This window comes from Salmo trutta, chromosome 1 (genome assembly GCF_901001165.1).
Source record: "Salmo trutta chromosome 1, fSalTru1.1, whole genome shotgun sequence".
NCBI classification, from domain to species: domain Eukaryota; kingdom Metazoa; phylum Chordata; class Actinopteri; order Salmoniformes; family Salmonidae; genus Salmo; species Salmo trutta.
This window is the reverse complement of record NC_042957.1, coordinates 6,760,707-6,776,275: the sequence shown is the minus strand read 5'-3', so window position 1 is coordinate 6,776,275 and position 15,569 is coordinate 6,760,707. Positions and strand designations below refer to the sequence as shown.

Sequence of the window (15,569 nt, the reverse complement as noted above, 5' to 3'; positions counted from 1 at the left end):
AAGGTACGGACAGGAAGGACTAGATTCACTAGACTGTGGCCAGAACTATTGGGTTGGTGAAGTGGGTGGGTCACAAGACAATGTCGAAGGCTTTACAAAAAAGTTTGAAAAACCCAATATTAAGGAATGGGATGGTAACATTACACACTTCCCTCTCCTTTCTTCTCCTACATTTATCTCCACTTCTCTCCATCCCCCTGTCCAGTCAGTGTATGGTCTGATAGACGAGGGTCAGTCTCAGAGCCCTGTACACACACCATCACAACTAGCCAGAAAAGGCACCAAAGCGGACATGGAGAAAGAGGTACTTCTGTGTGTTCTTTTGGATGTTGGATGTTCTGTTAGATGTTGGATGTTCTGTTAGATGTTGGATGTTCTTTTGGATGTTGGATGTTCTGTTAGATGTTGGATGTTCTGTTAGATGTTGGATGTTCTTTTGGATGTTGGATGTTCTGTTAGATGTTGGATGTTCTTTTGGATGTTGGATGTTCTGTTAGATGTTGGATGTTCTTTTGGATGTTGGATGTTCTGTTAGATGTTGGATGTTCTGTTAGATGTTGGATGTTCTGTTAGATGTTGGATGTTCTGTTAGATGTTGGATGTTCTTTTGGATGTTGGATGTTCTGTTAGATGTTGGATGTTCTGTTAGATGTTGGATGTTCTTTTGGATGTTGGATGTTCTGTTAGATGTTGGATGTTCTGTTAGATGTTGGATGTTCTGTTAGATGTTGGATGTTCTGTTCGATGTTCTATTAGATGTTGGATGTTCTATTAGATGGTTGATGTTCTATTAGATGGTTGATGTTCTATTAGATGGTTGATGTTCTATTAGATGGTTGATGTTATATTAGATGTTCTATTAGAGGCTGGATGTTATATTAGATGTTAAATTAGATGTTGGATGTTCTATTAGATGTTCTATTAGATGTTCTATTCGATGTTGGATGTTTTATTAGATGTTCTATTAGAGGCTGGATGTTATATTAGATGTTGGATGTTATATTAGATGTTAAATTAGATGTTGGATGTTATATTAGATGTTGGATGTTCTATTAGATGTTCTATTAGATGTTCTATTCGATGTTGGATGTTATATTAGATGTTCTATTAGATGTTTGATGTTCTATTAAATGTCGGATGTTCTATTAGTTGTTTGATGTTCTATTAGATGTTCTATTAGATGGTCTATTAGATGTTCGATGTTCTATTAGATGTTCTATTAGATGTTGGATGTTATATTAGATGTTCTATTAGATGCTGGATGTTATTTTAGATGTTGGATGTTATATTAGATGTTATATTAGATGTTGGATGTTATGTTAGATGTTGGATGTTCTATTAGATGGTTGATGTTATATTAGATGTTGGATGTTCTATTAGATGTTGAATGTTCTATTAGATGTTGAATGTTCTATTAGATGTTGGATGTTCTATTAGATGTTGGATGTTCTATTAGATGTTGGATGTTCTATTAGATGGTTGATGTTATATTAGATGTTGAATGTTCTATTAGATGTTCTATTAGAAGTTCTATTAGATGTTGAATGTTCTATTAGATGTTGGATCTGATATTATGTTCTATTAGATGGTGGAAGTTATATTGGACAGTGTGCCCATCAATCCTGTGGAACATTGTTGACAGCCACAGCTCTCAGAAGAACATATCTCTGAGTTTATCAATTAGAAACCAGTTTTAATCGTAATAATTGAATATTGATTTATATTGTTTCTCCTCCTCATCCCTGTTCAGATTGTGTTTCTTAACAGCCAGTTGGACCGACACTGTATGAAGGTTTCTAAAGTCGCTGAGAGGTAGGTATGAGCAAAGCTCCACCACCTCACCTCTAAAGCATATCCTTTCATAAAGCACTTTGACCTTGATAAATCAACACATACATATTGTATCAACCGGTGTGGAATTCCAGAGCTCTGAATAGAAGAAGCCCCCCCACTCCCTTCCTCTGCACACCTCCAACACAGTCTCTCTTGAGCCTTTGGCTCAGTAGCCTCACTAGCCCAGTCCATGCAGCTCTCCAGTTAATCATAGGTCTGCAGTGGAGTGTTGTTAGCTTACAGCACCAGCACAGAGACTGTGATTACTCCATCAGGTCGGCTGGTGGGTGACATTTCACCCTAGCCATAGAGCTGGGGAGTATTGGGGGCTCAGCCTTAGGTAAGGTCAAGGGACAAGGTACAGGCTGAAGGGCAGCACTGAAGTGGTTTATGGATTTCGAAGGTGACCTTCTACCAGGGATTTTGTGTGTGTTTTCTAAGAATTCCTTTAAAGAGCTCATAGCCAGTGTCACTATGGTGATGCAGGTAGGGTGTTTGAAACTGGGCTTACACTGTGGTGGAAACATCTGTTGGCTCACCAGTTTCAACCTAAACTACTGTTGGCTCTCTAGTTTACAGCTAAACTACTGTTGGCTCTCTAGTTTACAGCTAAACTACTGCTGGCTCTCTAGTTTACAGCTAAACTACTGCTGGCTCTCTAGTTTACAGCTAAACTACTGTTGGCTCTCTAGTTTACAGCTAAACTACTGTTGGCTCTCTAGTTTACAGCTAAACTACTTTTGGCTCACCAGTTTCCACCTCAACTACTGTTGGCTCTCTAGTTTACAGCTAAACTACTGTTGGCTCTCTAGTTTACAGCTAAACTACTGTTGGCTCACCAGTTTCCACCTAAACTACTGTTGGCTCTCTAGTTTACAGCTAAACTACTGTTGGCTCACCAGTTTCCACCTAAACTACTGTTGGCTTACCAGTTTCCACCTAAACTACTGTTGGCTCTCTAGTTTCAACCTAAACTACTGTTGGCTCTCTAGTTTACAGCTAAACTACTGTTGGCTCACCAGTTTCAACCTAAACTACTGTTGGCTCTCTAGTTTCAACCTAAACTACTGTTGGCTTTCTAGTTTACAGCTAAACTACTGTTGGCTCACCAGTTTCAACCTAAACTACTGTTGGCTCTCTAGTTTACAGCTAAACTACTGTTGGCTCACCAGTTTCAACCTAAACTACTGTTGGCTCTCTAGTTTACAGCTAAACTACTGTTGGCTCTCTAGTTTACAGCTAAACTACTGTTGGCTCTCTAGTTTACAGCTAAACTACTGTTGGTTCACCAGTTTCCACCTAAACTACTGTTGGCTCTCTAGTTTACAGCTAAACTACTGTTGGCTCTCTAGTTTACAGCTAAACTACTGTTGGCTCACCAGTTTCCACCTAAACTACTGTTGGCTCACCAGTTTCCACCTAAACTACTGTTGGCTCACCAGTTTCCACCTAAACTACTGATGGTTCACCAGTTTCCACCTAAACTACTGTTGCCTCTCTAGTTTACAGCTAAACTACTGTTGGCTCACCAGTTTCCACCTAAACTACTGTTGGCTCTCTAGTTTACAGCTAATCTACTGTTGACTCTCTAGTTTCCACCTAAACTACTGTTGGCTCACCAGTTTCCACCTAAACTACTGTTGGTTCACCAGTTTCCACCTAAACTACTGTTGGCTCACCAGTTTCCACCTAAACTACTGTTGGCTCACCAGTTTCCACCTAAACTACTGCTGGCTCACCAGTTTCCACCTAAACTACTGTTGGTTCACCAGTTTCCACCTATTTTTTTTTTTAAATATACTGCTCAAAAAAATAAAGGGAACACTTAAACAACACATCCTAGATCTGAATGAAAGAAATAATCTTATTAAATTATTTTTTCTTTACATAGTTGAATGTGCTGACAACAAAATCACACAAAAATAATCAATGGAAATCCAATTTATCAACCCATGGAGGTCTGGATTTGGAGTCACACTCAAAATTAAAGTGGAAAACCACACTACAGGCTGATCCAACTTTGATGTAATATCCATAAAACAAGTCAAAATGAGGCTCAGTAGTGTGTGTGGCCTCCACGTGCCTGTATGACCTCCCTACAACGCCTGGTTATGCTCCTGATGAGGTGGCGGATGGTCTCCTGAGGGATCTCCTCCCAGACCTGGACTAAAGCATCCGCCAACTCCTGGACAGTCTGTGGTGCAACGTGGCGTTGGTGGATGGAGCGGGACATGATGTCCCAGATGTGCTCAATTGGATTCAGGTCTGGGGAACGGGCGGGCCAGTCTATAGCATCAATGCCTTCCTCTTGCAGGAACTGGACACACTCCAGCCATATGAGGTCTAGCATTGTCTTGCATTAAGAGGAACCCAGGGCCAACCGCACCAGCATATGGTCTCACAAGGGGTCTGAGGATCTCATCACGGTACCTAATGGCAGTCAGGCTACCTCTGGCAGGCACATGGAGGGCTGAGCGGCCCCCCAAAGAAATGCCACCCCACACCATGACTGACCCACCACCAAACCGGTCATGCTGGAGGATGTTGCAGGCAGCAGAACGTTCTCCACGGCGTCTCCAGACTCTGTCACGTCTGTCACATGCTCAGTGTGAACCTGCTTCATCTGTGAAGAGCACAGGGCGCCAGTGGCGAATTTGCCAATCTTGGTGTTCTCTGGCAAATGCCAAACGTCCTGCACGGTGTTGGGCTGTAAGCACAACCCCCACCTGTGGACATCGGGCCCTCATACCACCCTCATGGAGTCCGTTTCTGACCGTTTGAGCAGACACATGCACATTTGTGGCCTGCTGGAGGTCATTTTGCAGGGCTCTGGCAGTGCTTCTCCTGCTCCTCCTTGCACAAAGGCGGAGGTAGCGGTCCTGCTGCTGGGTTGTTGCCCTCCTACGGCCTCCTCCACGTCTCCTGATGTACTGGCCTGTCTCCTGGTAGCGCTTCCATGCTCTGGACACTACGCTGACAGACACAGCAAACCTTCTTGCCACAGCTCGCATTGATGTGCCATCCTGGATGAGCTGCACTACCTGAGCCACTTGTGTGGGTTGTAGACTCATGCTACCACTAGAGTGAAAGCACCGCCAGCATTCAAAAGTGACCAAAACATCAGCCAGGAAGCATAGGAACTGAGAAGTGGTCTGTGGTCCCCACCTGCAGAACCACTCCTTTATTGGGGGTGTCTTGCTAATTGCCTATAATTTCCACCTGTTGTCTATTCCATTTGCACAACAGCATGTGAAATTTATTGTCAATCAGTGTTGCTTCCTAAGTGGACAGTTTGATTTCACAGAAGTGTGATTGACTTGGAGTTACATTGTGTTGTTTAAGTGTTCCCTTTATTTTTTTGAGCAGTGTATATTTTTTTATTTTACCTTTATTTAACAAGGCAAGTCAGTTAAGAAAAAAATATTATTTACAATGACTGCTTCCCCCGGCCAAACCCGGACGACGCTGGGCCAATTGTGCGGGCCTAGAACTGATATCTGACTGATCGTGTGTCAGTCTTCACAATGTCCATCTCTGAGTATTGTCTGTTGTGTTGCTTTCAGTCTGATGAGTTACACAGAGCAGTACCAGGAGTATGACCCATTTGTGATGTCACCAGAACCTTCCAACCCCTGGACCAGTGACGACCTCTCATTCTGGGACCTGGAAGCCAGGTGAGGACCACAGCGCCTAGAATCAAGTAATAGTAAAGTCTTGTAAAAAAGGTCTTTGGTTGCAGGGTTGCAAAGGCATCAACTACAGAAGGAAACACCCAAACTCACTGGAAACAGACTTCCCAGGGAGCAAAGCTTTTCCCTATTCTATCCCACAGCCTTTTCTATGGCTTTTCAATTAACCCACAGTCAACCACTCTCTGCAAAATCAACCTCGGTAACCGAATGGAACACAGGGCAATGACAAGCTATCGTCCTATATCCTTCCTATATAGTGCCTTCAAAGTACCAGAGTTACAGATAGCTATCTATCTCGCCTATGCTGTGTCTCACATAATCCCCTTTAGACTTAGAAATGACCGAAGGGCAATGACGACCAATCGTCCATATATTATTATTAAATACAGTTATAAAAGATATCTTCAGGGCTAGACTACGCTGTTACCCAGCACTGTGTCGTTCTTCTGGAACCCTTGAGGTTAATCAACCCAGACATATAATCATTGTGTCTAATGTATAATCCGGATAAATGTATTAATTATATTGAGTACAGGTTAGGGAAATGTCCTGCAGAGATTTAAATGATATGCTGCCATTACAGTACTGTGCTGTCAATGTTTCTACTTCCCTGTCACCACTTGTCCAACGTCGGCATGGTGTTTACGACTGTTTGAGACTGTTTGAGACTGTTTGAGATTGTTTGAGACTGTTTGAGACTGTTTGAGATTGTTTGAGACTGTTTGAGACTGTTTGAGACTGTTTGAGACTGTTTACGACTGTTTGAGACTGTTTGAGACTGTTTGAGACTGTTTGAGACTGTTTGAGATCAAAGTATTCATTTTTTCTATTTCTTTATTTTGATCTTTCATGAATTCTAACTTTCTCTCCCTTTCCCCTCCCTCCCTAACCCCTATCTCCCTCCCCTCAGTAAGGACCCCAGTCAACAGAGGGTGAGGAAGTGGGGTTTCTCTCTAGATGAAGCTCTGAAGGATCCGGCAGGACGAGACCAGTTCCTCAAGTTCCTGCAATCAGAGTTCAGCTCAGAGAACCTACAGTGAGTCACACAGAATTCCCCGTCTTCCTTTCATCCCTTGTTTCCTCATTTTCTCTAATCCTTCCTCATTTCCTCAGAGTTCAGAGAACCTTCCTCATTTCCTCAGAGTTCAGAGAACCTTCCTCATTTCCTCAGAGTTCAGAGAACCTACAGGAAGACACATAGAACACTCCTCTCCTCTCCTTTCATTCACACATCCTTTATCTCATCCTTGCCTTATTTCCTCTCCTTTCCCTCCATTGTCCCTCCCTTCCCCTCCCCATCTCCTCCTTCCATCCGTTCTTCCTCATCCCTCTTCTTCTCCCATCACCTGATCCCTTAGCTTCATCCCATCCCTTCATATCCTACCTCTTTCCTCATCCTCTTCCATCCATCCCCCGACCAACTCCATCTTTACCCTTCATATCCTACCTCTTTCCTCATCCTCTTCCATCCATCCCCCGACCAACTCCATCTTTACCCTTCATATCCTACCTCTTTCCTCATCCTCTTCCATCCATCCCCCGACTACCTCCATCTTTACCCTTCATATCCTACCTCTTTCCTTATCCTCTTCCATCCATCCCCCGACTACCTCCATCTTTACCCTTCATCTCCTACCTCTTTCCTTTCCTCTGCTCATCCCTCTGTTTGAAAGTTAACCTCATTACCTCTACCCTGTATGTGAGTATGTGTGTCCCCTGAAGGCATGTTCTGATGAAGGGCTCTACTAAAGACGACAACAGGGTGGTGGACTGGACAGATAACCAAGGTCACTGGAGCCTTGGGGCTACTTAGGACGGACAGACGGACACACACCCTTTATCTCTCTCCACTATCTCACCCTCTATCCAATCCACCTCTTTAATCACGTTGCTTTTATGGTTTTCCAAAAGGTTGGTGTTATAGTGTATTATAGTGTAACCCCTCTACAGGTTCTGGTTGGTGTTATAGTGTATTATAGTGTAACCCCTCTACAGGTTCTGGTTGGTGTTATAGTGTATTATAGTGTAACCCCTCTACAGGTTCTGGTTGGTGCTGTAATAATGTGTAACCCCTCTACAGGTTCTGGTTGGTGCTGTAATAATGTGTAACCCCTCTACAGGTTCTGGTTGGTGCTGTAATAATGTGTAACCCCTCTACAGGTTCTGGTTGGTGCTGTAATAATGTGTAACCCCTCTACAGGTTCTGGTTGGTGCTGTAATAATGTGTAACCCCTCTACAGGTTCTGGTTGGTGCTGTAATAATGTGTAACCCCTCTACAGGTTCTGGTTGGTGCTGTAATAATGTGTAACCCCTCTACAGGTTCTGGTTGGTGCTGTAATAATGTGTAACACCTCTACAGGTTCTGGTTGGTGCTGTAATAATGTGTAACACCTCTACAGGTTCTGGTTGGTGCTGTAATAATGTGTAACACCTCTACAGGTTCTGGTTGGTGCTGTAATAATGTGTAACCCCTATACAGGTTCTGGTTGGTGCTGTAATAATGTGTAACCCCTCTACAGGTTCTGGTTGGTGCTGTAATAATGTGTAACACCTCTACAGGTTCTGGTTGGTGCTGTAATAATGTGTAACCCCTCTACAGGTTCTGGTTGGTGCTGTAATAATGTGTAACACCTCTACAGGTTCTGGTTGGTGCTGTAATAATGTGTAACCCCTCTACAGGTTCTGGTTGGTGCTGTAATAATGTGTAACCCCTATACAGGTTCTGGTTGGTGCTGTAATAATGTGTAACCCCTCTACAGGTTCTGGTTGGCGGTGCAGGATCTGAAGAGGCAGCCACTGGAGAACGTGGCAGAGAGGGCTCAGGAGATCTGGACAGAGTTTCTGGCAGAAGGCGCTTCCAGCGCCATCAACCTGGACTCACACAGCTACGAACGCACCAGCGCCAACCTTAAAGACCCGGGACGATACAGCTACGAAGACGCACAGGTGAATAATATTACAGACAGAAAGACAGCTAAGAAGTTGCAGATGTACATTATATTACAAACAAACAAACAGACAGACAGACAGACAGACAGACAGACAGACAGACAGACAGACAGACAGACAGACAGACAGACAGACAGACAGACAGACAGGTACATTATATTACAGACAGATGGAGAGAGAGAGAAATAGGTTCATTATACTACAGACAGACAGAGAGACAGGTTCATTATGTTACAGACAGACAGAGAGACAGGTTCATTATACTACAGACAGATGGAGAGAGAGAAATAGGTTCATTATATTACAGACAGACAGAGAGACAGGTTCATTATGTTACAGACAGAGAGACAGGTTCATTATACTACAGACAGACAGAGAGACAGGTTCATTATGTTACAGACAGACAGAGAGACAGGTTCATTATACTACAGACAGATGGAGAGAGAGAGAAATAGGTTCATTATATTACAGACAGACAGAGAGACAGGTTCATTATGTTACAGACAGAGAGACAGGCTCATTATACTACAGACAGACAGAGAGACAGGTTCATTATGTTACAGACAGACAGAGAGACAGGTTCATTATACTACAGACAGATGGAGAGAGAGAGAAATAGGTTCATTATACTACAGACAGACAGAGAGACAGGTTCATTATGTTACAGACAGACAGAGAGACAGGTTCATTATACTACAGACAGACAGAGAGACAGGTTCATTATGTTACAGACAGACAGAGAGACAGGTTCATTATACTACAGACAGACAGAAAGGTACTTTATATAAGCTAGGAGGAAGAGATGGAGGTAGAAAGAGGGAGGGACACAGGAAGGGGAGGGGGTAGAAGAGGGAGGGACACAGGAAGGGGAGGAGGTAGAAGAGGGAGGGACACAGGAAGGGGAGGAGGTAGAAGAGGGAGGGACACAGGAAGGGGAGGAGGTAGAAGAGGGAGGGACACAGGAAGGGGAGGAGATCGAATGAGGGAGGGACACAGGTAGGGGAGGAGGTAGGAAGAGGGAGGGACACAGGAAGGGGAGGAGGTAGAAAGAGGGAGGGACACAAGAAGGGGAGGAGGTAGAAGAGGGAGGGCCACAGGAAGGGGAGGAGGTAGAAGAGGGAGGGACACAGGAAGGGGAGGAGGTAGAAGAGGGAGGGCCACAGGAAGGGGAGGAGGTAGAAAGAGGGAGGGACACAGGAAGGGGAGGAGGTAGAAAGAGGGAGGGACACAGGAAGGGGAGGAGGTAGAAGAGGGAGGGACACAGGAAGGGGAGGAGGTAGAAGAGGGAGGGACACAAGAAGGGGAGGAGGTAGAAAGAGGGAGGGACACAGGAAGGGAGATTGAAAGACTACCTAAAGCCTGCAGAAACAAGCATACTGCTAAAACACACAATGATCTCCGTCTCCTCCCTTTCTCCTGTTTCAGGACCACATCTATAAGCTGATGAAGAGTGACAGTTACACACGGTACCTGCGCTCCAACGCTTACCAGGAGCTGCTGATGGCCTGGAAGAAGGTGTGTGTGACTCTGTGCTAGTCTCCTTCTGCCTGGGGAAGACTGGAGTTAGATATCTGTCCTCAGTATCCAAGATAGTGAAGTGCTGCCCTCTGTTGGAGATTTACAGGTTCTGCAGTCAGTGACTTGGTAAACTACTGTTTAGTCTGAATCAGTGATATCAGTGACTTGGTAAACTACTGTTTAGTCTGAACCAGTGATATCACACTGTTTAGTCTGAACCAGTGATTAGTCTGAACCACTGTTTAGTCTGAACCAGTGATATCATACTGTTTAGTCTGAACCAGTGATATCACACTGTTTAGTCTGAACCAGTGATATCATACTGTTTAGTCTGAACCAGTGATATCACACTGTTTAGTCTGAACCAGTGATATCACACTGTTTAGTCTGAACCAGTGATTAGTCTGAACCACTGTTTAGTCTGAACCAGCGATATCATGCTGTTTAGTCTGAACCAGGGATATCATACTGTTTAGTCTGAACCAGGGATATCATACTGTTTAGTCTGAACCAGTGATATCATACTGTTTAGTCTGAACCAGCGATATCACACTGTTTAGTCTGAACCAGGGATATCATACTGTTTAGTCTGAACCAGGGATATCATACTGTTTAGTCTGAACCAGTGATATCACACTGTTTAGTCTGAACCAGCGATATCATACTGTTTAGTCTGAACCAGGGATATCATACTGTTTAGTCTGAACCAGTGATATCATACTGTTTAGTCTGAACCAGCGATATCACACTGTTTAGTCTGAACCAGTGATATCATACTGTTTAGTCTTCTTTACAGTGTTTTCAACCAAGCTCCCTTTTCTTTTTTTCTTCCATTTCTCCTCTCCCTTCTCTTCCCATGATGCTTTGTGCCCCAGCCTGAGACGGAGCAGCAGCAGGGAAGACGCACCTCTCTGGAGAAGTTTACACGCAGCGTGGTCAGTGGCTCTACTGTCTGTCTGTCTGTCTGTCTGTCTGTCTGTCTGTCTGTCTGTCTGTCTGTCTGTCTGTCTGTCTGTCTGTCTGTCTGTCTGTCTGTCTGTCTGTCTGTCTGTCTGTCTGTCTGTCTGTCTGTCATCTACACATAGAGATGAATTTGACCACAACTTTGTTACAAAACGTCTAATCTGAAACCAACAAGGAAACCATCATACTAATTCCCTACTCTCTTCAGGGCAAGTCACTGACGGGCAAACGGCTGACGGGCCTGATGCAGTCGTCCTGACCAGGCCTGGGGCTGGAGTAAGACAGCAATGCCCAGAGGAGCTGCTCTGCTGTGGGGAGAGGGCTGGATGTTGATGCTGAGAGGCCTAACTGGGGCCTGGACACAACGTCACCTACATAACTGACTCCAGATCAGTTCCCTGAGCTCCAGTGGAGGACAGACAGCATGCAATAGGTCACCTAGATCTGATACGGGGACAGTGCTGTCTTTGTCTGTATCTCTAATGGCACCCTATTCCCTATATAGTGTACAACCTTTGACCAGAGCCCTATTTTGACTAGTTTGTCCATAGGGCTCTGGTCAAAAGTAGTGCACTATAAAGGGAATAGGGTGCCATTTGGGAGGTACATATTGTGTAGTTTATCGACATATAACTCTGCCTGCTACTCTCTGTCTCCATTAGGTTCCTTTAATCGATTCTAGAACCAAATGGAATGTCATATAACTCTGCCTGCTACTCTCTGTCTCCATTAGGTTCCTTTAATCGATTCTAGAACCAAATGGAATGTCATATAACTCTGCCTGCTACTCTCTGTCTCCATTAGGTTCCTTTAATCGATTCTAGAACCAAATGGAATGTCATATAACTCTGCCCGCTACTCTCTGTCTCCATTACGTTCCTTTAATCGATTCTAGAACCAAATGGAATGTCAGACTTCTTCTACTCTAACTCAGCTTATATTACTACAGTATAATAGCTTATTGTAACGATTACACTACTATTTTGTTCAATTACAGAAACATTAAAATGCTTAAAACTTGGAACGCTTTGACTGACGTTATAATGGGATTTAGAATGAGTACACTCACTGGGGACTGCCTACAGTGCATTTGAAAAGTATTCAGACCCATTCACTTTTTCCACATTTTGTTACTTTACAGCTTTACTCTAAAACGGATTTAATTGTTTTTTCCCCTCAGCAATCTACCTACAATAGCCCACAATGACAAAGCAAAAACAGGTTTTTAAAATTTTTTGCTAATTTATTACAAATAAAATATCAAGGACATTCGCTTTGTCATTACAGGGTATTGTGTGTCGATTGATGAGGTAAAAAAATGTATTTAATCCATTTTAGAATAAGGCTGTGAAAAAAAGTGAAGGGGTCTGAATAGTTTCCGAAGGCGCTGAATATGGAAGTACATGGGAGGGAGGAAAGGAATGGAACATATTTTGATTGAATACATGTTTGGAAAATCTGTTAGGCTTTTCAGCCTTGATTTTATATGGACATGCAGACTTCTTATTGAAGCACATTGTTATGGAGAACAGTCCCTTCTTAACATTTCCAAGTTTGCATCACAAATGGCACCCTATTCTCTATAGTGCAGTCCTTCTGATCAGCTCCCTCCTATCAGTCCTGGTCAAAAGTAGTGCACTAAATAGGGGATAGGGTGCAATTTGGGACGCCGACCACATTCCATCCGAGCCCACCTCTGTCGGGGTACAGGGCACCATCTTATATGGGAACGGTGACATACTGTGTTAGGACGGTTGAATATACAGTATATATGGACAGCATTTGACACTGTAATTGTAAATTATATACAGTATCGTAATAATAAAAAAATAAGAACAATGACAGAAATACAGCTGATGTTTATCGATGTTTTGCAGAAATAGCTTGTTTTTCAGACTTCACTGAAATCAATCTGTATGCGATTTTGACCGGCTACCCACCTTTTCAAAGTGAATGTTCCCGTGTTCGCGGAGAGACTGCATTCACGATAAACACTGCATATGTCGTCTCAATCGGCAACTACCTTTAAATGGTGCACATAGCATTGAATCTTGGCCATTGAATGCGTAGGGATGGGCTGCCACCTAGTGGTTCAGATAAGAAGTACAGGTTCATAAACCAAGGGGCCAAGGTTCCGGTCTATAGAGCCCCACAGTGGAGGTGTCATAATGCCATAAAACCTAGCAGTCAAACAGGGAAATGATCCTAATCTTTTTCCACCATTCATTTTCCCCATAAGGGATTTTAGAAACACTTAAAATAAGGGCTGTGTTTCGTGTAGTTTTGCCGTGGCATGAGGTTTTGATAACCATGTAAATCTGTCTCGGACAAGGTGACTTTTATCAATATATTAGGGCTCTATTTACACTCAGATTCAAAAATGCTAATTATCATCAAAGTAGACATCATGCAAAACTACAAATCCCAGCAAGCTCCTACACATAATCTCTAGCTGACACCTTTACTAACAGTTATTGTGTCAATTTCAAACTTGCACAAGATGGTTCACAGAATTGTCCATTTAAAGACATTTTGGCAATTTATTCATTACTACATTTAACATGAGTTAATCCACAGATTATTACCATTGACTGGATTCGGCAGTCTGGTCCAGATCATCATGGCATGTGATGTTGGTCGCCATAAACCGGATGCAAACTGGATATTTAGATGGTTCATGAATTGGTGGATCCGGTTTATAGAGGCCAACATCAGGCTTGGATCCGGTTTATAGAGGCCAACATCAGGGTTGGATCTGGTTTATAGAGGCCAACATCAGGGTTTCATCTGGTTTATAGAGACCAACATCAGGCTTGGATCCGGTTTATAGAGACCAGATGTTATAGCCTGCAGATGTTATAGCATGTAGATGTTATAGCCTGTAGATGTTATAGCCTGCAGATGTTATAGCCTGCAGATGTTATAGCCTGTAGATGTTATAGACTATAGATGTTATAGCCTGCAGATGTTATAGCCTGTAGATGTTATAGCCTGAAGATGTTATAGCATGTAGATGTTATAGCCTGAAGATGTTATAGCATGTAGATGTTATAGCCTGCAGATGTTATAGCATGTAGATGTTATAGCCTGCAGATGTTATAGCCTGTAGATGTTATAGCCTGAAGATGTTATAGCCTGTAGATGTTATAGCCTGAAGATGTTATAGACTGTAGATGTTATAGCCTGCAGATGTTATAGCCTGTAGATGTTATAGCCTGAAGATGTTATAGCCTGTAGATGTTATAGCCTGAAGATGTTATAGACTGTAGATGTTATAGCCTGCAGATGTTATAGCCTGTAGATGTTATAGCCTGAAGATGTTATAGCCTGTAGATGTTATAGCCTGAAGATGTTATAGACTGTAGATGTTATAGCCTGCAGATGTTATAGCCTGCAGATGTTATAGCCTGCAGATGTTATAGCCTGTAGATGTTATAGCCTGCAGATGTTATAGCCTGCAGATGTTATAGACTATAGATGTTATAGCCTGTAGATGTTATAGCCTGTAGATATTATAGCCTGTAGATGTTATAGCCTGTAGATGTTATAGATGTTATAGCCTGCAGATGTTATAGCCTGCATAGCTATAGCCTGTAGATGTTATAGCCTGTAGATGTTATAGCCTGTAGATGTTATAGACGTTATAGCCTGCAGATGTTATAGCCTGTAGATGTTATAGCCTGCAGATGTTATAGACGTTATAGCCTGCAGATGTTATAGCCTGTAGATGTTATAGCCTGTAGATGTTATAGCCTGTAGATGTTATAGCCTGAAGATGTTATAGCCTGTAGATGTTATAGCCTGCAGATGTTATAGCCTGTAGATGTTATAGCCTGCAGATGTTATAGACGTTATAGCCTGCAGATGTTATAGCCTGTAGATGTTATAGCCTGTAGATGTTATAGCCTGTAGATGTTATAGCCTGAAGATGTTATAGCATGTAGATGTTATAGCCTGAAGATGTTATAGCATGTAGATGTTATAGCCTGCAGATGTTATAGCATGTAGATGTTATAGCCTGCAGATGTTATAGCCTGTAGATGTTATAGCCTGAAGATGTTATAGCCTGTAGATGTTATAGCCTGAAGATGTTATAGACTGTAGATGTTATAGCCTGCAGATGTTATAGCCTGCAGATGTTATAGCCTGCAGATGTTATAGCCTGTAGATGTTATAGCCTGCAGATGTTATAGCCTGCAGATGTTATAGACTATAGATGTTATAGCCTGTAGATGTTATAGCCTGTAGATATTATAGCCTGTAGATGTTATAGCCTGTAGATGTTATAGATGTTATAGCCTGCAGATGTTATAGCCTGCATAGCTATAGCCTGTAGATGTTATAGCCTGTAGATGTTATAGCCTGTAGATGTTATAGACGTTATAGCCTGCAGATGTTATAGCCTGTAGATGTTATAGCCTGCAGATGTTATAGACGTTATAGCCTGCAGATGTTATAGCCTGTAGATGTTATAGCCTGTAGATGTTATAGCCTGTAGATGTTATAGCCTGAAGATGTTATAGCCTGTAGATGTTATAGCCTGCAGATGTTATAGCCTGTAGATGTTATAGCCTGCAGATGTTATAGACGTTATAGCCTGCAGATGTTATAGC

The 15,569-nt window shown here is 42.8% G+C and overlaps 1 protein-coding gene and 1 long non-coding RNA gene across 2 annotated transcripts in view; both read left to right on the top strand.

Moving 5' to 3' along the window:
• The window catches only part of rgs6 (regulator of G protein signaling 6), a 120,294-nt gene extending 108,824 nt beyond the window's left edge, over nt 1-11,470 (top strand). Inside the window, exons 10-18 of the mRNA XM_029702098.1 lie at nt 1-3; nt 206-304; nt 1,751-1,812; nt 5,397-5,507; nt 6,436-6,561; nt 8,286-8,472; nt 9,901-9,990; nt 10,869-10,928; nt 11,165-11,470. The exon at nt 1-3 is cut by the window's left edge and continues 72 nt beyond it. Of these exons, the coding sequence (XP_029557958.1) occupies nt 1-3; nt 206-304; nt 1,751-1,812; nt 5,397-5,507; nt 6,436-6,561; nt 8,286-8,472; nt 9,901-9,990; nt 10,869-10,928; nt 11,165-11,215 (789 nt within the window). The 3' untranslated portion in view covers nt 11,216-11,470. The remainder of the gene's footprint in view (nt 4-205; nt 305-1,750; nt 1,813-5,396; nt 5,508-6,435; nt 6,562-8,285; nt 8,473-9,900; nt 9,991-10,868; nt 10,929-11,164) is intronic.
• Nucleotides 11,471-11,515: 45 nt separating this feature from the next.
• LOC115155390 (uncharacterized) lies at nt 11,516-11,977 on the top strand. The gene is made up of 2 exons (XR_003868066.1): nt 11,516-11,618; nt 11,690-11,977. It is a non-coding gene; the product is annotated as an uncharacterized LOC115155390 (long non-coding RNA).
• Nucleotides 11,978-15,569: the final 3,592 nt, after the last annotated feature.